This window comes from Polyodon spathula, chromosome 2 (assembly GCF_017654505.1).
Source record: "Polyodon spathula isolate WHYD16114869_AA chromosome 2, ASM1765450v1, whole genome shotgun sequence".
NCBI lineage: Eukaryota > Metazoa > Chordata > Actinopteri > Acipenseriformes > Polyodontidae > Polyodon > Polyodon spathula.
In genome coordinates, this window is record NC_054535.1 from 11,849,036 (window position 1) to 11,870,251 (window position 21,216).

At 38.9% G+C, this 21,216-nt stretch overlaps 1 protein-coding gene across 1 annotated transcript; it reads right to left on the reverse strand.

The window, feature by feature from the left end:
• Positions 1-248: 248 nt before the first annotated feature.
• LOC121330168 (SWI/SNF-related matrix-associated actin-dependent regulator of chromatin subfamily E member 1-related-like) lies at positions 249-21,033 on the reverse strand. Its single transcript, XM_041276489.1, has 13 exons — positions 20,250-21,033; positions 17,681-17,772; positions 16,583-16,743; positions 16,082-16,161; positions 15,654-15,777; positions 15,183-15,309; positions 14,707-14,765; positions 13,362-13,470; positions 6,863-7,063; positions 6,107-6,198; positions 3,349-3,478; positions 2,843-2,904; positions 249-1,403 (listed from the first exon to the last, which is right to left on the reverse strand). The coding sequence occupies exons 1-12, from the start codon at positions 20,504-20,506 to the stop codon at positions 2,870-2,872; spliced, it is 1,467 nt and encodes a 488-aa protein (XP_041132423.1). The 5' UTR covers positions 20,507-21,033; the 3' UTR covers positions 249-1,403; positions 2,843-2,869.
• Positions 21,034-21,216: the final 183 nt, after the last annotated feature.

Consider the following 21,216-nt stretch of genomic DNA (forward strand, 5'->3'; position numbering starts at 1 on the left):
GTTAGCCTCTACTAAACAAGACTAAAGTTGAACCAGTGACCAAAAAGCCAATACTGTATCTCACTGAGCAACTTACTGTACACGTAGCGGCCTTTTCTTTTTCTCCCAGTTATTTTATTCACAATGCTGACATTTTATTTATATATATATATATATATATATATATATAATATATATATATATATATATATATATATATATATATATATATATATATATATATATATATATAAAATGTGCAAATATGTGATGAGCCATGCAAACTCCCAACATCTTTCTTCATATGAATTTACAAATGGGCTGTTTTACTTTAAAAGGACAAATATAACTATACTTAGAAATTAACACCTAGAAACAACTTGAAACCATCAAAGACATACCACTACATATGTTACCAAAGCAAATAAATATTATATTAATGTTATAAAGTGCCTATTTAGATGCATAACGTACGGCACTAACAACAATCCCAGCAGTACTGCTGCTTCTCAGCTTTCCACTGGATCTGCTAGTTCTGCTACACAAAAGCAAATGGAATGTAAAAAAACCCAAAACAAAACAAAAACAAACAAAAAAAAACACTTTGGTGTTCGTAGGAGCAGTTAACTTAATGTGTTAGAGGGCCCAACCAATGCCTAATTGTTATTTTCTTTTCTGGTATCAGCAGATCCAGCTAACAGCAGAACATAAATTACTTCTGCAACTATGGTAATTTACAAAGCATTTACCTCAGTGCTTACATGTTAACACCAGTTGTTTAATCTTAATAAATAATAAAAGAACCTATGATAAGCTTAGAGTTTTCGGAGCAGTTCTAGTAGTTTGTTTTTCCCGGGTCACAAAAAATTGGTGTAAACCTGCAGGGGAGAATGTCTTTTGAATTGCCTACAGTGGGTTACAAAGGACTATGCACTGGGCATTGCCAGGACACAGAAAATAACCAAGCAGCTCCTTCAAATACTGGTTGACATCAACAACATAGTGTTTTTCAACCAAACTCCAATTAACAAAGACACATACTATTTATAATGTTGGATAAAGTGCAAAAAATACCCTCTTACAAAACATATGATAAACATATACTAAAAGCATTTCCACATTCAAAACCGCTAAATATGTAAATCATTAGCTATTAAAGTGCTATTAGAAGGGCCTGTAGTCTGCATCAGCAGTGGTACTTGTGGGTTGATTATCAGGTTGACCATTAGGGCAAAGTTGAGGAGAAAAAACACATCTAGACAGTCAGATAAACAAGAGATGTCAAAAACTGCCCAGTCCCCCATCGTGGGTCTCCTACACGCATCTCTTGCAATTTAAGTTGCCAGCCTTCCTCTTCTTCCTGAATTTAGTGCATCTTGTCAAACCCTCTTGTAGAGTCACAGCACCCGTTACTCAGTCCAAGCCTGTACAATACATTACCAAACATAAGAGTTAAGAGCTGAAACCAGCAGCATAACAATATGAACCTCCTGCTTTAAAACTAGGACTATGACACTGACATTGGGACAGTTGCACAGCCCTATTCCAAGTCTCACCAAGGGGAAAGTGCGTTTTTTCCTCCTTGTTAGTAGAAAAGATGCAAATTGCAAGTCTAAAACTTGACATTCTATTTTACCTTGCCCTGTTTTACTTAAACAATTGCTGACTGGACTATTTTCAGGTTTGGTTTATATAACAAGACCGAGGACTTATGCAGTGCTGTCACACTCGATGTATTTGCAATGCAGGCACATTACAGTACGTTAGCCTCCATTGGAGCAGTGAAGTCCTAGGAATAACAATCAAACGGCATAAGGATAACTCTTCCCTTATGTAAAGCCAGTGTAGTAAATCTGCTTGCTTTACTGGGCTCATTTTGTATATGGCACATACTTTAAACTGTCTTTCATACTGTAAGTCTTACAACAGTATGATTTCACAAAGCTTTACTAGATTTTTACCATGGTAACATTAACATTAAAATTAACATTTTCAGTGCCCATGATGAGAACCTTCATCAATTTAAAGTGTATTTCGACCTACCAAAAACGATAGATCTAAAAATGCCCCTCGCTGCTTAAAAGAAAAAAAAAAAAAAAAAAAAGTAGTAGCAGACAGTGTGTAATCAACATCTACAGTAACATGCTCTGTGGAACCTTACAGAAACACTGCTTCTTTTGGTCTAGTGGGGTCTGATTTTGATCTCGCTGGCAACTGTAGGCATGTGAGATGTCAGAAGTAAATACGTTATACAGTAAACTAAACTAACATAAATAATACCAAGAACATGTTTATACTGGTAACCAGAGTTAACCAGGTAAACTAACTGTTAAAACAATCACAATTCTATGGCATTCAATTGTTTCAAGAAATTCTATGTACCTTTACTAGTTTTTTTTTTTTTTTTTTTTTGAAACACTGGGCAGGTGTGTGGGCACAAAGAAGACACTAAATTTACAATAAATTAGCCATCATTTTGTACTGATATCTGCATCCTTCAGAACCTCATTATCTTGGTCTTTGCTCACCGGCCTAATTGTAGTTTAATTCCTCTTTAATGCAATCATAGTCCTGAACAGAATATCAAAACTTTTAATGTGAGGAGGAAATGTGCAATTGGGAGGGGGGGGGTCAGTCATAATACACATCTTAAAGTTTTATATTTAAAAAAAAACCCCAAAAACTGTTCGGTCTCTTAAGCTGTTTCTCATTTTGTAATATTAACATAGAAATTTCTCCTCTAATAACTGGAATGGATGCTTTGAAAATATGGCTTGTGTGCAAATACTGTGGTGTCACTGGAAAGGCCAGATGTTAGGCCTGGACCTGCACTGATGCTACTGGGGTAACAAAGTGACATTACCTTTAGAAGCACTCAACATTCACTTCATCAGAGTATCGATTGCTTCTGTAAAACTGTGTTCCCTTGACAACATGAAAACAAAAAACAGAATTAGTTTGGGTTAAATAAAATTCAAACATGTCTTGATTGATCTTCTCTGAGATTGTGCATCCTTGTGTACAGGGGCTGGAAAAAATATGTTCTTTCAGTATTTAAAAATAACAATTAAAAAGGGATTTCGTTTACATGAAGAACTAAACAAAGACCTTCCCAAACTGCTACGTCTAATTAGCTTTGTATGTATACATTAATATTTAGACCACTGTGATATCTTGTGCTTGTTCTATTAACTTGACCAGCAAACAGACAGGATGTTCAGTTCATATGCTATTAAACAAGGTTAGGGTTTTGGGGTGTACCTCTTACAGTGTATTGTCATTGGCCTCAGGGAAGTGTAGAGTGAAACATCTACCTGTGTTTTAAAATGGAATGCGCTTTAGCGTTACTTTGCTCTATAATAAACTTACCGCTCACACTTATCGGAATGTGAAACTTTAATAACATGGGAAACATTTTTAAGCTGTCCAGCTGGGTTTCCAATGTTCCCCCATGGGCCTGCAGGCTTCTCAGCTCACTTTCTAAATGTAACTTCTGCTTCTGGTAGAAAAAAGAGACATTTGATAACAGGCTTGAGATCATTGTAAAGCTTTGGGAGGAGTGATAAGGAAAGCTTCAAATGTATTTTCTTATTAGTACAACTGTGGCACCATTTTCACTAAGGCCGTCATAGTTGTGCCTTGGTCTTTTTGTTCTTGTTTTCTTTTTCTTTTATAATAATTAGGGCTCCTGATTTTCAGTTTTAACCGCTAAAGACTGATAAACCTCCCCCCAATACAAAAAAAATGAATCTGTGTATACCCAATAAACAACAGAAAAACACTAGAAATGGTTACTCAATTCACATTGACTTGACCCCTCTCCCTGTGAAAAAAAAAACATAATAATAATAATAATAATACTACTTTCCCAGTGCAGTTGGGCAATGTCCCTCCTTCCTGACTTATATCATTGATTCGTTCTGAATACTTTAAACCCACCCCAAATACTGAGTGGCAGCAAATTCCTACATTTCTATTGGAGGATTGTACATGCCTAAGAGACTTAAACAAGATAACAATTTAATTTGGAGCAGTGTTCTTGCTAGTGCGACTTAAAGCTATACTACAGTTCAATAGTGTATTTACATGCTTGTGGAATTTAAAAATTGTGGCGAATGTAAAGCAATGCCTAAACACACAAAAACCCCAGAAGAACATGCCCGTGACCATGAGGATTTCATTGAGGAAGGCAGCAAAGGAGAGCAGGTACAAGTGCGCAAGTACAGTCAAACATATACACATTGTGAGAGAAGGAAAAGCCCAAGAATTTTGGAAAGTAACCGAAAACAATCATACAGTATATAAAAAGCGAAAGCCCCTAAAAAAAAAATTAAAAAAAATACATAAAACTCGAAAACAGCTAAAAATAAGCACCGAAAAATGAAATGAATAAAAACAGAAAAAAAGAAGGCCAAATCATAATGAATATTTTAAATGTCATTTCCTGGCAGATTTCAAGGTCAATGACAGGTAATAACATGGATTTAAAAGTCTTGCTTGTTCACAGCTATGGCGCTCACCTAGTGCACCAACACACAAGGCCTTGCTGTGTCAACTCTGATGCACAGATGAACTGGCATTACAAGGTAATTTACACCAAACTATGACTGTTTGTTTATACACCTGTTTTTCTAACCAATACCACATTCAGTTGTCTACAGCCGAGTTACTGTATAAGTGGAACTTGTTTATGCTTGTGGTAATAGTAAAATAAACTTTGTATGCTATCAGGTGTGTTTAAATGAATTATTAAAGAGTATGTTTTTTTTATTTCCCTTGTTTGCAGTCATTCTCAGTGGGTCTAGATTCTGTTGATGCAATACTAAGTTATCATTACTTTCCCATCTTATTACCAAGAGAGAGAGGAGGAGGGGCCAGCAGAGTTTATAAGGTCTCGTTGTCAATGGTTTAAATGGAATGAGGAAGGCTGTTCAGTGCAGGCACTTCTCCAGACAGGCTTAAAGCTATTAACAGTATTGCAGCAAGAAGGATTGCAAACATCACAAAGGTAAATGAAAGAAAATTTATTAAAATTACATTTGAAGCACCTTACTCTTTGACTGATTCCAACTAGGATTTCCCAGAAGATAAAAAAAAAACAAAAAAAAGTGTTTTCTTGGTCAAGGTTTCTATCATGAATGTTTCATCCAGTGTATAAAAGGTCCATGACAAAAGTGCTAAGCATCCAAACCTCTTGTGCTGAAAATTTAAAATGAATGTTACCAGGCACCAACTGTTGCTAAGCAACCCGCCACACAAGGAGCTATTCCAAGCTAATTGGCTTAATGCTGCATAGACAATTTAATAGTTTTATATTAAAGGGCAAACATCTGTCTCAGATAGAGGCGTTACTGTACACCTTGTAACTGGAGTAACCAAAAGCACTTCCAATGAGGGAAGCACATGTGATAATAATAAGGTAACATACAGTACAATATGGTTCAAATTCAAACCTTTGGGTTCATAATCAAAGTGCTTTTAACAGTTCACCTAGGAGGTGAGCATCGTAGGTATTCTCATTAGTTTTCAATTGTTGGATCAACAACTAACCAGGATTAGTTGCTGTAGTATTTGCTTTATTAATTTAAGCCATCAGTATCGTCGCGAGCTGCACAGTCCCATGCGAGTCTTTCTAGTGTCTAAAAGAAAGTGTGTATCCATAAACCATACCACAGTTAGAACAAGAACACCTCTTAATTCTTACTACAATCGCATCCTGTCAGACGCAGGATGCAATTGTAGTAATCAAATTAATTTCCACAGAGCTCCACTTTCAAGTAAAGCTCTTCTGGTAAAGTATTCAATCCAGATACCTCTTCTGGGTAACTAGCCAATGCAGTAGAATCAAACACCTGTACTTGGCTCAATTTTTTTATGACCTACCAAGCAAACCAGTTATTCATTTCCTATAGGATTTAGACATACCTGTGCCTAATGGGAAGGATATGATAGTCATGATTAATACATATTTTTACAGGCCTTACCCTGCCCAAGATAAAGCTAGTAACTATGTTTGATGCATGTCCTTACGGCAAACAATTGGACACCAAGCAACATAACTCACAGGAGTAAGTTCTATTCAAACAAGCATGTTACTCTAAAAGGTGTTTCCAGCACAGAGGCCTACCTGCAGCTCCTCCAGTTGTCTGTTTAAATGGTCATGCTTTTCCATAGCTTTCTCCAAGCTAGTGTTTAGCTCACCGAGTTCAAACTCTCTCACTACGAAGACAAAAATAAGACAATAAATAATTACAATTGACACAGAATGTCAGAATTCAAATTTTAAGGATTAGTGAAAGTCTACAGTGCCATATGGAGTGCCTTTACTGTCATTTTTCTTTTGGAAATTGCTCCTGAATTGCATTAGCATCTGCAAATATATGGGAAAGTCTATCATTTGAATCAACTGTAACTGTAACTGCAAGTGAAATTGATCCCTCTGTACATCAATGATACAGGGTGCAGTACTAGATCTTCAGATAATCTCCCTAAAAAGGAGAGTCACTATGTGACACCTCCACAACTAACACCCATTCATATAAAATCCTCTTGGTCACTACAATTAATACCATTTATATTTGGCCTGAGGAGTTTAAAAAAATAATAATAATAATAATTAAAAATTAAAAATATGAAGTCTGTATCTCAGATGGTTTATACGCTTTTGTAAAAGCAGCATGCGACAATGTAAGCCCTACCCCATGGGAATATGAGACCTTTAGTAAGCAACACAGTGACTCTGATGGCGCATTACCAGGTGATAGTGTCCACTCCATGGGACCTTGTTGCTGAAGAAAGAAATAACCCACACAGGAATTAACCCCAGCTTCACACAAACACTGTGGCCGTGGTACCATCTCAGCTTCCATTTCTGCATACTCACACGTCATCTGTTTGAAGATGAACTCCTGCAGGAAACCAAGGTCTAGTGAGGTGAAGCTGTGCTGGGAAGGGAGTCCACACAACTGGGCCAGCTCTGCCACTGCAACTTCCTCCTCTTCAGAGTCTTCATCCTTCGCTTTCAGCTCCTCACCCTCCTCCTGGAGCTCCTTACACAGCCCCACGGTCTCCTTCTCAAACTCCTCTGGGGACCAAAAAAGAATGGTTTCATGGGAAATGCTGTCTTAATTGTACTGAAGGAGTGGGTGTGACTAATTTATATTTTTACCAATGGAATTCCCCATATACACCCCTGCCTAATCCCAGCAGCACCCTATAGGTGGAGATAGCATATACAAGGATATTAAAATAATAATTATTGGAGGCAGGAGAAACACCAAGCATCACAGAAGCTTAAGTTTCATTTCGTAATTTAATTACCCATTAGCACAGCAAATATCCATAGGGGAAAAGTCTTCCACAGTTCTGGAACGATGTGTTAAGAGGAAAGAGTAACCTGACAGAAGAGGCTGGGATCTAACCTCCAACCACAAATCCCCAAGCAATAGGGTTATCACTACATTATGTCAGAAATGCCATCAAATTTAAAAATTAAAATTGTTGTGGACTGTTAGTAGTCAGAACTGCATGTCTTATAAGTGCAACAAATGTAATGAGTCATGTGCTGCTGTGTGAACTACTCTAAAACAATTTATGAAAAGTAATTTTAACTCTGAATAAGCAATGATGCCAATGACGCTTTAAAAAAAAGACCTTGGGCCCACTGTGACTAAAGTCGGGTTTTAAACTTACCTCAGCTGCTGACAATCTGTCTAAGCATGTTGATCCCATTTGAAACACAACCAGACCCATTTGAACAGCTAGTGATTAAAGCCTATTCCGTGAACCTGTGAACAACATTCCAGTTAAAGAATCAAATGTAACGAATCAACCTGACCCTTCACTGTTCCCAGAGTACTCACTGATGCTCCTGACCCTTCACTGTCCCCAGGGTACTCACTGGTGCTCCTGACCCTTCACTGTTCCCAGGGTACTCACTGGTGCTCCTGATCCTTCACTGTTCCCAGGGTACTCACTGATGCTCCTGACCCTTCACTGTTCCCAGGGTACTCACTGGTGCTCCTGACCTTCACTGTCCCAGGGTACTCACTGTGCTCCTGACACTGTTCCCAGGTACTCACTGATGCTCCTGACCCTTCACTGTTCCCAGGGTACTCACTGATGCTCCTGACCCTTCACTGTTCCCAGGGTACTCACTGGTGCTCCTGACCCTTCACTGTTCCCAGGGTACTCACTGGTGCTCCTGACCCTTCACTGTTCCCAGGGTACTCACTGATGCTCCTGACCCTTCACTGTTCCCAGGGTACTCACTGGTGCTCCTGACCCTTCACTGTTCCCAGGGTACTCACTGATGCTCCTGACCCTTCACTGTTCCCAGGGTACTCACTGATGCTCCTGACCCTTCACTGTTCCCAGGGTACTCACTGATGCTCCTGACCCTTCACTGTTCCCAGGGTACTCACTGGTGCTCCTGACCCTTCACTGTTCCCAGGGTACTCACTGGTGCTCCTGACCCTTCACTGTTCCCAGGGTACTCACTGATGCTCCTGACCCTTCACTGTTCCCAGGGTACTCACTGATGCTCCTGACCCTTCACTGTTCCCAGGGTACTCACTGATGCTCCTGACCCTTCACTGTTCCCAGGGTACTCACTGATGCTCCTGACCCTTCACTGTTCCCAGGGTACTCACTGATGCTCCTGACCCTTCACTGTTCCCAGGGTACTCACTGGTGCTCCTGACCCTTCACTGTTCCCAGAGTACTCACTGGTGCTCCTGACCCTTCACTGTTCCCAGAGTACTCACTGGTGCTCCTGACCCTTCACTGTTCCCAGGGTACTCACTGGTGCTCCTGACCCTTCACTGTTCCCAGGGTACTCACTGGTGCTCCTGACCCTTCACTGTTCCCAGGGTACTCACTGGTGCTCCTGACCCTTCACTGTTCCCAGGGTACTCACTGGCTCCTGACCCTTCACTGTTCCCAGGGTACTCACTGGTGCTCCTGACCCTTCACTGTTCCCAGGGTACTCACTGGTGCTCCTGACCCTTCACTGCACCATATCAGTTTGGTTTCTAGGCAGCATCGTCAATTCTTGAATGGAAAACCAGGTTCTTCACATATTACTGGTGTTACCTTGTGAGTGAAATTACCCCCACCCATTCAGGGCCTTCTTTCATGTCAGTAACCAATCATCATTTTCCACTATTGACAGACATGCTTTGCAGCCAGTAAGATGTTTTGACCCTGAAGATGCTGCTGGGGTGAAATGACCTAAGAAGTAAAGCAGTAATATACTTCCGGTAAGGCAAGACAAGGAAATTGAGAGCTATCTTTAACCTAGTGCAATATATATTTTAAAGACTTCATTTTAATATATAATTGATCCTAGATGTACTTTTTTGTTATGTGAAGAGACCTTAGATCATTTGAGAAAAATATAATCTTACCCCTAATCCTAAACTGTACATGAAGCTGGTATAACATGTAATAATTCAGTTCCAATAAAATTGCGAAAAAAAAATTGTTTTTCAGGACAGACACACATTTAGCTTTACTACTGGCATACGGTAATTCAGCACAGTAACAATTCAGCAATGAAATGCTGCCATCACCTGGTAACCTGATGGCATACCATCCTTTATGCAATCTGCACACAGAACTGCCAGAATCAGTAATACAGTTCCTTTGGACTGACATACGTTAGAAAGATATTGCTGACATTCAATGCACATTTTTGATCCTTCAGTGAGATGTACAATAAAACCAAAAAGTGTTTTGTGAAAGGCCAGAAGCGACACTTAGTCACTCCCAAACAGTTGTTAGCAAGTCTGAAATACAGTTAATTTAGTCATGATCTCCAGTTACAACTAACCCACACTGTCAGCTACTGCATCAGTACCAAAGCAAGATCATTAAAATAAGTCACATTATTCAAAGTTAAATTCAAAGGAAAGCTCCTCACCCTCCTCAGAACAGATTGCAGCAATGTCAAGGGTGGTTTAAACAGGTAAAAACCATGGATGGTCTGTGAAAGGTATAATCTCCCCTGCTCCATTCTGCTGACATCAGCTAGGTCCATGCTGCTTACTCCACAAAACCAGTGCGGATTGTTTATAATCTATTTCAATAAAATACTTGTATGTAAGCTGATAACAAACTTGTTTTTCTATGCTTGTCTTTCATATTCTGGGGATATGCAAATGCAGAATGACCACTCCCCTTTAAAATACTGGCCATGTATTTGAAGAGACGATTACCTAGTCAGAGATAACAAGGTATTTGTTAAGCAAAAGGGTCTGAGTGATAATGGAATGTTTAGTGATAAGTGACTCAAACAAAAAAGCTGGACAACTGCAGCTGCCATGATTATTATAGAGACATTTTTCAATCGTATTACATACGCTGCTCTGTATTTTTCTATAGTAAATTATCACACCAGTTGCTTCTTTCAAATGTAAGGGTAGAGCATCGTTCACATGTTGCTCTGAGCTAACTAGTCAATGACTTATGAATGCAATATTCTATCAGTAACAAAACTGCCTGGCTGAGGTTGCCTTTGCAACAATGAGAATTTACCCCAGCTAGGGAAATGCTATGAGTTCACTAGTACTTTGTTGTTTGTCCTTGTCTTGAGCACTGCATCACCTCTACACCTGCGCACTGCAAATTACTTTGCCACAGAAGTGTATTCCCTTTGTTGTGATATTGTAAAAATATGTACCCAGGTGCTTATCATAGATTTTGGGGGTTCATGTATAGTGGCTGTATGCCTTTAAGAAGAAAGGCATGATAGGATATCAGCTGAACCCTAGTCAGCTGATATACAAATGATTAAGCGCAGACAGGTTAAATATTAACACCAGCAGAATAGGGATAACCCCAGTTTCATGCAACAGTTCAGTTGTGATGGTGACCAAACGAGTACTGTTGTGTAAAAAATGTACTTAAACAATGGCATTCAAGAAGTGTAGAACAAGAACATCGAAAAACAATAGACACACTTGTGTGTTGTACACGTGCCACTAACAAAATGCCCTGAAAACTTAACATAAAGAAAATAATTTTAATGAAGGGCTGTAATGCAGCAAAAAGCTCAATTACTTAAATGAAAAGATTACTGTACCATGCTGAAAAACGTATTTAATAATAAATAAACCAACGTTATCTTTCACCAGTCACCACCTAAATAAAGCTTTGCGTCCAACGAAGAGATATTTTTCATCTACAACAGCCTCAACATTGTTTACAGTAAGTCGTTTAAAACTAGAACAAGCGCGTTTATAGGCATACATAGAACAACCATGAACGGTCAATTTGACAGGCATATTAAAAACAGCATAAATATTATAATGAAAGGACAAACAACTGAATATAAGTCTTAGTTTTATTCAGGAATTTAAGCATCTACACAACCGAAACATTATAAACAAACGGACATTTGAAAAGAAATGTGTTTAGATACACAAATATTACATAAAGTACAACCTCAAAAAATGTTAAAAAATGAAATAAACATATTTGAAATAAATTGTGTACATACAGGTATAAACGATGTAAATAAGTATCCAAAACACTTAAATAAATGGGTTTATCTCCCTAACTTTTGCAGCTACACGATTCGTTCTTTATCAGGGTAATTAGTACATATATTTAGGAAAAGTCAGTAAAAGTAAGGAATGCACAGCTCCATATCTTAAACACACGGACCGCAACTTAAATTGTAAAACAGTCAGTATGACCGCCTTGGTCGTTCTAGTGTTAAGTGTCAAGTTCTAGTAAGATGATGTCCTGATAATATCTCTTCAGCCAAAGAAGCAAGCATGGTAATGCAGCGTGAGTTTTGTACTAAAGCAGGGTCAGGTGTTGCAGGAAAAACAAAGTTTAATTCCCAAACAGACCAGGAAGGTGAAAAAAGAAAGGATAGAAATACTTAGGACTGTAATTAGGAAGTGCACTCCTGAAAAAAATAACTAAATATTTGGGGAATTAAAAATGAAATCTACTGCAGCAAACAAAAGCAAACAAAAAAAAAACTGCCATTCACTAAATTTAGCTCTCAGATTGGGCTAATGAAAATATCTCAAACATATGACTGTGTGTTTGCTGTGGTGTATTTAATATCGAAAGCAGGAGAACGAAAACGCTGCAATTTAAAGTTGAAAAATAAATGTTAACATCGTTAGAGCTGTCTGTGTTACATGCTGTCAGATCAGGACTACACAATTAAAGGTGCGATCACAATCAACAATTTCACATGCATTTTCAGCAAGTCTTGTATTGCAGTGGCCCCGATGCTCCAAAAGTCAAATTTTCTTCTTTCTGACCTTGCCAGACTGTGAGTAGTACTTAAATAAAGCTCCTTTGTTGCACTAATGGAGTACTTTGTCAGACACTACAAGCAGACCTCTACTAGTCTACCACATACTTAAACCATGCAAAAATGTGCCAAAATGCACCGTTTTAATCGCCACCCCAACGCCCCCCACAATGAGATTGGTGCTCCTTACTACTTTTTTTTTTCTTTTTTAAATTTACTAAATCACCAATTGTTTTATTATTTTCTCCCAATTTGGCATATCCAGTTATTTTTAGGCTCAGCTCACCGCTACCACCCCTGCGCTGACTCGGGAGTGGCGAAGATGAACACATGCTGTCCTCCATCAGCCGACCGCTTTTTTTCACACTGCAGACTCACCGTGCTGCCACGTCAGAGCTACAGCGTCAGAAGACAGCGCAGCTCTGGGCAGTTTACAGGAAAGCCCACAGTCGCCCGGCCAGACTACAGGGGTCGCTAGTGCGCGGTGAGCTGAGGACACCCTGGGCGGAGCTTGGCCAATTGTGCGCCGCCCCCTGGGAGCTCTGTCTATGGTCAGCAATGGAATAGCCTAGACTCGAACCGGTGACCTCCAGGTTATGGGGCGCATCCAGCATTCTACTCGGAGTGCCTTTGCCTTACTACTTTTTAAGTGCCACATATCTTAAAACTAATTGAAACCCATGGATATAGCAGACAAACTGGAAAAAAAGGAAATGTTTAAATGCTTCAGTTGCTGAACAGTGCGGTACTTAAACATGTTTTTTTTTTTATTTGTCTGAAAATCAGCTGAAATCTAACTTCCACCACATAGCTGCTGTACCAAGGAACACGTTCTACAACAGATAGATAGCTATGTGTGAATGAATTCCCAACAAATTACGTATCAAACAAGAGTGGTCTCCATGGCTACGTGCTAGGGAAAGACCACCTATTCCAAGTACTCCAGATGGGAATTATATCAAGGGACACCTTGAAAACCAAAGCTCCCGCACCAAGTACTCACTCTTGGTGTGCACAGACTAGCACGCTTTATTGATTCTTACAAACACTGTTCTGTCTGTGTCAGCCTTCTCCTCAGTCAAGCAAGGTTAAAATGTGCCATTACCTGTCAGATTCTGTAAATGCAGCTTCCCCAGGAGATGCTCCTTCTTATTATGCAGAGAGCTGAAATACTGATTGCATGTCCTGCAGTACAAGTCACTGGTGTCACGCCCCTATTTAGGAGACAAAACACAAAGGGGGATAACATAATTATGTGCCTGCGCTGCATGTGTGGATCACATAGTGTTGTTATATGTTTTCAAAAACACTACAGCTGACTATTACAGTAAAGCCTACTGGTTTATAAAGGGGCTGGATTAAACAGGTTTTACTGTAATAGGCAAATTCCCTCATGCTCATTCCCTCCTGGCTACAATGTAGCCATTGTCATTTTCTCTCAACTTTCATGAGTACTAAATTCGTAATCAGAATTATTATTTGCATTTTTTTTTTTTTTTTTTTAAGGATAAAAAGTAAATGTTTCACAAGCAGAGCACTACTTTTCACTCTACCGCATAAGAGCCACCAGTGTTAATAATCCTGGCTACAGCCAGAACTAACCTCAACAAACCTGTATTTTCCTCCTTTTCTTAAAGGCAGGTTATAAAAACAACTGCTCAACAAAATGTCATGCTTAACATATTAATCTATTATTATTATTATTATTATTATTATTATTATTATTCCTTAGAAGTTTTACAAAATATCACAGTTCAAAGTATCACCTTTCAGAATCACATTACAGATAAGAGCAGTTGTAAAGTACATTAAAAATCAGTAGCAAAAGATCAAATTCAAATAAGAGCAAAAAATAGAGAATACAGTAAATAATTACATGTAACAGCGGGTTCCACTAAGAGCAGGTAACTTATATGAAAAATATTTGCTTATATGAGTAAAGTCCAGTATGAGCACATAGCGAGTACGATGATGGATGAGAATGATTTCAAATAAGAGCAATTACAAAAAAAAGTGAATACGGATACCTATAAGAGTAAAATCAAATACAAGATACAGGAAGTAGTTCTAATTAAGAGCAGTAGTAGAATACGGCAAGGTACGGAGCAGTTCAGTGCAAGTACAAGCTGATGCAAGTACTGGTACAACTGGGTGCCATATAGTCCAGTATAGTCGAGAGTTGTGAGGTTTACAGATGCTGTCTGAACAGGTGTGTCTTGAGGAGGCGCCGGAAGGTGGTCAGGGACTGAGCAGTCCTCATATCTGTGGGTAGGTCATTCCACCACTGAGGGGCAAGGGTGGAGAAGGAGCGGGCTAGTAGGAGAGGACAGTGTGAAATAATAGGCCATTCTTGTTACCTGGTTATACCTGGTCCATCACCACCCAGTGCTCACTGAATCGAGCGCTTGTTAAGTGAGTAATTACACCTGCTGAGATTTTTTGTTACTTACATCCATCTGTGAGAGAGCAACAATCTCATTTTCAAACTCAGCATCCACCATTTCAACACCTGCAAAAAGTTAAAGAATTGTTATTTTTCGGTTAAATGAATATCCCATATGAAATTGACACCTATTTTGGAAAGTAATGCTTAAGCTTTAATTTAGCACATCACTAACAATTATTTCGAAATTCCATAAACTATAACCTAGTAGCTGAACAGTCAGAGTCATTTAGGCATGTTTGTCACAGAGTAGAAAGCCAAGACTGAAGCCAAAAACTGGGGTCCAAGACCAGCAGCCTCTCGTGTCAAATCCAGTGCGATTCTCTAAACCAAGGTTGGTGTCAAGTGAGGCAAACAAATCAAAACTTTTTTTTTTTTTTAGTATTCAGAAGCCTGCTGTGGAGAAACTGTACCTCAACACCCATGCAGCCTGGTCTTGTTTTTCCTCAAAGACTATCTGGGCTTAAACACTTCACAACTCACCACACAGGACCTTCACTTTATGAACAGCTTTTCTTTTCAGAAATGCCTTGTAGGCCTCAGAGTTCTGATAGGCCTTTAGCTCCTCGATGAAACGCTGCTTGTCTTTCTCTGCAGCAGTATTGTACTTCTGCAGGTCGGCAGGCAAAAACAAACACGTGTTAACAGTATTGCTTTTCTCAACTGAACTGAATCTTTTACCAAATCTAACCAAAAAGAACACTGGATAACACTATTTAAACTTTAACACTGCACCTGGCATGGGTGTGACTATCCCAGTACACTGGTGCACACAAAGTTACATGTTACAATAAAATGATCTACTTAGGTTACTAGTCGCTATGTCAATGACAATCAAATCTGCTTGGCAACAGATACTCTAATTTTTGCGCATAACTTCGGGGATGGTTTTAAGACCAGTAAAACACCCATACTAATGCAAGTCATGTAGTCAGGTCACAATGTTCGGATCACCTGCTTTTCCTCCTGGGATAGTTGAGACCACCTAGTGCCCAACATCTTGGTGATTTCAGTAAAGGGAATATCAGGGTGCTCAGCCTTCAGATGGACTTTGTTCTCATTGACAAATATTACATATCTAGCAGGGAGGATGAGAAGAGAAACAAGGTACAGAGAACAGAAAATCGATATTCAGGGTGTAAATTAAGTCATAGGAAAGATGCAAAGTAGTCCAAGATTGGTACTAATCTGGCCACTGCTTGTTCCAGTCTTTGTGGGCCTCTTCTCTTGGCCTTAATAAATCAAAGGCAAAACGGGCTTAAATGTTCTTAGGCTTGTTGATGTCATGAAACATAATTGTTTGTTGAAAGTGATGTAAATTTGTACACCACCACAGCAAATGTTCTTAGTAGCCCTTATTCCTTCATAAGTGTATTGCTTACCCTGTAGTAGGAGCGCGAGGAGCAGAAAATTCTTTGGGTGGTTTTCTTTTCTTTCCCTTCGGCCAACCACCTTTCCTTTTCTGAGAAAACAGACAAACCATATTTACTAAAGGTTGTGACAAGCCTGGGGCGAATAGCTAATGGAGAAAGGCCTACTCTTAAAAACCAAAACTTGCAAAACTGGAATACCTTCAATATTTGTATGTGAAATGACAAAACAAAGAATTGAAAGGTAGTGTATAGCCTATCAACAAACAACTGCCTCATCATTTGATTAGTACAGTGATACGTGGAAAATGAACCAAGGGAGGTGGGAAATGAGGGCTCCTCTACAGGCTTGTACCATGAGAGAAGTGGAAAAATAAACACACAGCAAGTAGTTATGCATATGACATGCCATCATTTTAAATCTTAAAGATTACTTTTTAAAAGGAACGTTTTTAGCAAGAGGGAGTTGGCTATTCAGACATCAGGGTTTAAAATGTTAAATAACTAGAGTACCTTCGGCTCCTCTGTGTCGGGGTCCTTTGACTGCAGCTGCCCATGCAGGATTATATTTTGTGCTGGCTCCAAGGCTGTATTTAAAGGGTGTAGAGGAAGCAGCTGTGCTCCTGGTGCCAAGGGCAGTACCCCATCCTCACACTGCAAAGACATGGAGGGCACTGTTAATAGAAGAAACAAAAATCATTAATGTTCAAGAAAAAATGTTAATAAAAAGCATATAGCTGACAAAGCACTAACAAATAGGCTGATCACCTGGTGAGCACTGCTGGAAGGTGGGACCACAGACGACTGCAAAGTCATGCATGCCATTGTGGATATAATCACACCTCACTGCAGACTTGGCTTACATTTGTATTTGTTTTTCTTTTTTCAATTTAAGCAACATTTAAAAATACAGTATTTTCATAAGCCATAGTTTTCTTTGGTCCTTGACTTGTTTTGAGGTGAGGAATGAAACACCTCTAACAGTATAAATCTAACCTGAAACAACTTTGCTGGTAATGAGTAGGTAAATTGTTATTCCGAGTCCTTTTCTTGGGCTTGTCTTTGCACTTGCCTTAAAATAGGACACCAATATCTATGATCCAGAATCAGTAGATGGGTCAGGCCATGCCAGGTTTACATGTGGTTCCAGTCAAATCCTAAGAAATTTGACCTGTAAAAGCTGACTCTGGATTGACTCATACGAGGTAAGTTAAGCAACTCTCAATACCACCTTATTTTAACACATTACCTACCTATCAATAATCAATCTGTTTTCTTATGGTAATCGATACACACAGCATGAATACATTAAAAGAGCGATTTTCAAAAGGGTCAAAATAAGGTCTAGGTCGCAAAATGATTTTTAAAGCCTGATTAACGTAACCACATCACTTGATTTATCTTTTTAAACCGTCAACAAGAGAAGACACGACTCGTTTCATCTAAACCATTTCAAACCCATATACTTAGTGACCCAAATCACGTTTTAGAAATCAATTTGCGATCTATTTTGCCCCATTTGAAAATCATGGTGTAAAACCCCAAGACCTTATAGATGGATTTAAATAAAATCTAGAAATCCTGAAGTAATATTTTATTTCATGGTCTCACCTTCTGCCTGGAGTTCCAGGTTCACATCAGAGTTTAACTGCCCCACGTAGGACACCGTACTTCCACTGGCATCAGCAGCCACACACACAATTCTAAAAACATTGCAGTTAAAACAACAAAAGTTCAGTAAACATGAGTCTTAACTATAACGCGTTCAGTAGTTATGGTACCATTTATGCTTTTCTGCAGTGCCAGCAGGTAGCAATCTGCAACCACTGGGGGTATGTTCTGATCCGGAGATACTAGTACAGTGCTTGCTTTATGCCACAGCAACCGAGGTACCAAGATATGGACCTACATTTCATAATAAATTAATTTCTGTATTTTCCTCACTTTATTTTTTGTTAAAACATCCTATTAAATCTTAACGACCAAAATAATGTGACAGAATTTTTTATATTTGAGTTAAGTACTGGTGTAGTGTTATTTTCAGGTAGGCAGCGCACTGTACACACTCACTCATGCCTTAAAAACCGCTAAGAAAGCAGAATAATGTTCTAATTAGTATACACCTTACACTGTATATACCACGCAGTATGGTCTAAATGGAGTGCCAATTCACAAGGTGCCTCTGTATGAGATCTCCAACTCGAAATACAATGGAATCCTATTCTCCATTTCTACACTTAAACGAATGTAAATGCAAGACGTTCTATGTAAAAACAAATAGATTAATTAGATTAAAACACATTTTTATTTCAAAGCAGCACATGAATGAATGAATGAATGAATGAATGAATGATATTCATTTGGTACTGATGACCGATGTACTTTCCCACAATAGTTTTTACTTCCAATAATTAAATGGTTGGTGTGTAGCTACTGACATCTCATTTATTCAGAAACTATAATTAATCTACAGTAATGCCTGCAATAGTAATGTTAACCTGTATTATTATTATTATTATTATTTAGCAGATGCCCTTAAACGGGGCAACTTAGTTGTCACAAAATATACACGTTTCAACTGAAACTGAAATAATTTGTGACGTACCTTTCATAGGCTCCCGTGTAAAGTTTTTAAACACAGTTCCTGTCTCAATGAAAAGTTAATTATTGTTTCTCCCCTGAAAGCAAGTTGCCCTGTCTGTCTGTTTCTTGCTGTTGTGTGCTCCTCCTATGAGCTCCCTGCTACTGTAGCAGCCATCACAATGCTAGCAACAGCTTTCTATACAGCAGACTATCAACAAAACTCAAGAATTACAATAAAGCGGACCCAGTGTACAGGGAGTTCTATCTCGACTGCTACCCCTGGCACAATGGAAGATCAGTCTCACCAGCATTTTTCAGGTCAGTAGAAGGCCAAATATATTGACAATTGTTCAGCATGTTTCTGTGCCATGCAGTAAGGCATTTGTGGAGAGAGTTTTCAGTTTAATGTTAAACCTTTGGACTGACGAAACCAATCGCCTAGGTGTTGAAGTGGTCAAAAGTGAGCTTTGCATAAATTACAAACCACATGTTCACACTTAAGTGTATAGTTCAGAATAGAGAATCGATGCAGTTTGAGTGTAAAACAATCTCAATGAAGAGGGACACGCAGAGCGGCTTGGAGCTTAAACACAAGGTAATAAAACACAGTTATCTCTCTAGATACCTGTCTGTCGTTATTATTATTATTATTATTATTATTATTATTATTAGAATGTGCTACTCATAAGTGTGTGTTGTAGTGTATTAGCATAGTATACTCTCATACATCTCTGATTCGGTCCTGTAATTCACTGTTTGAGGTGTGTGCGTGCATGCTTGTATGTGTGTTGTGTATATATGTCTTGTTTCCTTAGTAGTGAGCTGCCTTATTTTTGTTCTGATTTAGTTGAAGCGTGCCTGGTTATCAAATGCAGTACTGTTAACACACCCAGAGACATTTAATAAAAGTACCACGCTTAAGAGAATATGGTTAGTATTAAACACCTCCCCGCGGTCTAAGGGGAAACAATTTAAATAAATTGCCATACATTAACAATATTCACTGTACTTAAATGACTCTCACACGGTACCTTTTAACATGCAATTCATTGCGAGCGCAAAGTCACCTGCCTCTCCGGAGAGAATACAGCAGGTGTACAAAGCACGCGCACGCAGTAAAGGGGCTTATTGCGCGCAAAACACGTTACCGCAGCTTAGTGCATGAGGTCCTGTAGTCTTGTTCCTAGTGAATTTTTTTTTTGTTTGTTTGTTTGTTTTTCATTTTAGAGAAATTGATTGTATGTTTCCAGTTTAAGTTTCCAAAAAAACATTACAATTAAAGATAAATAGTTAAACACCCATCAGATGGCAATCGAAAGCACCTGTACCAAAATCTGCCATTGCACTGGTCAAGTTTTGGTACATCTACCCTCTGACGATATACCACTTTCTAACACTGCACCGTAACCATATATATTTGTTTGATATATATATATATCAAACAAAATCATATTTAACTGTTCTTGTAAAGCATGACTATTATAAACAAAACTAAAAAACATAAATATTTTAATTTGTGCAAGTGTGCAACGCTGATAAAACAACCCCCCAAAACGTGTATTTATGCCGTTAACACTTAACACATCTGCCAACTTACCTGTGCTGGCCATCGACATTTTGTACTGACACTGTAACAGGGACACCATCTACAAAAGCAGCAGGTACAGAACTACCATCCTCGACGTTAGAAGAGTTACCGACCCCAAATCCAGCGCCTGCCGCCCGGACTGTGCTGTCACAAAGCCCCACCGACTCCCCCAGTTGTAGGTGCTGAATGGTAGTGAGGTCGAACCCAGTAACCGGGATAGGAGTGACCACAGTCAAAGCTCTACCTAACGAACTGTCCCGGTTCATCACGAAACGGCCATTCCTGGCGGCCAAAAAAGCAAAACACTGAAACACACAGCCAACAATTGTCAGTGCACACAGGGAGAAACAATCAATCGCAGATTTCAGTGTACTGCGTAAAGAACTGAATTTGTGATGCAGTTATTATCGGAGATTGACTGTACAGAAAAAAAGTAATCCCCAACAGATTTTTGTGAAGGCAAAAAGATTTCACATCATATCGATGAATCTTGGGACCTGATAATATTTATGTCATGACGATCCACAGCAATGTCAATTATTTTGTAAACCAATTGCCATCACCAGTCCAACCATGCGAATTCAAAAGATTTTCATGGTGTCAAGTTTAATCTTTTGCGTGGGGTTTGATGAACAGCTGTTGAAAAATCATATTACTTTTTTTTTTTTTTTTCCAGATTAAAAAAGGTATACCATTTTATTAAAAAATAATACCATGTAGGAAATTACTATAATTTGCTCTAATTGTTCGTAAAGGTAAGGTGACGATATGGCTCCGTGTTCAGCGAGACATTTCAGGCTTTTCAACTCACAACCCAATGCATTATGGTAAACGTAGTCCTGCTTCTCTTAAAGGAAAGAATGGTACCTGAGACAGGTAAAACGGACCAGAACGTATTGAGTTGCGAGTTGAAAAGCCTGAACTGTCTCGCTGAACACGGAGCCATATGATCACCTTACGTATAGTGTAAACAACC

Coding starts and splice junctions, on each gene's coding strand:
- LOC121330168 (XM_041276489.1), bottom strand. CDS start 20,506: ATGAACCGGGACAGTTCGTTAGGTAGAGCTTTGACTGTGGTCACTCCT. Junction 17,773..20,249: donor AATGTCGATGGCCAGCACAG/GTAAGTTGGCAG, acceptor CAATGTTTTTAG/AATTGTGTGTGTGGCTGCTG. Junction 6,199..6,862: donor CATCTTCAAACAGATGACGT/GTGAGTATGCAG, acceptor TTGTCTTCGTAG/TGAGAGAGTTTGAACTCGGT.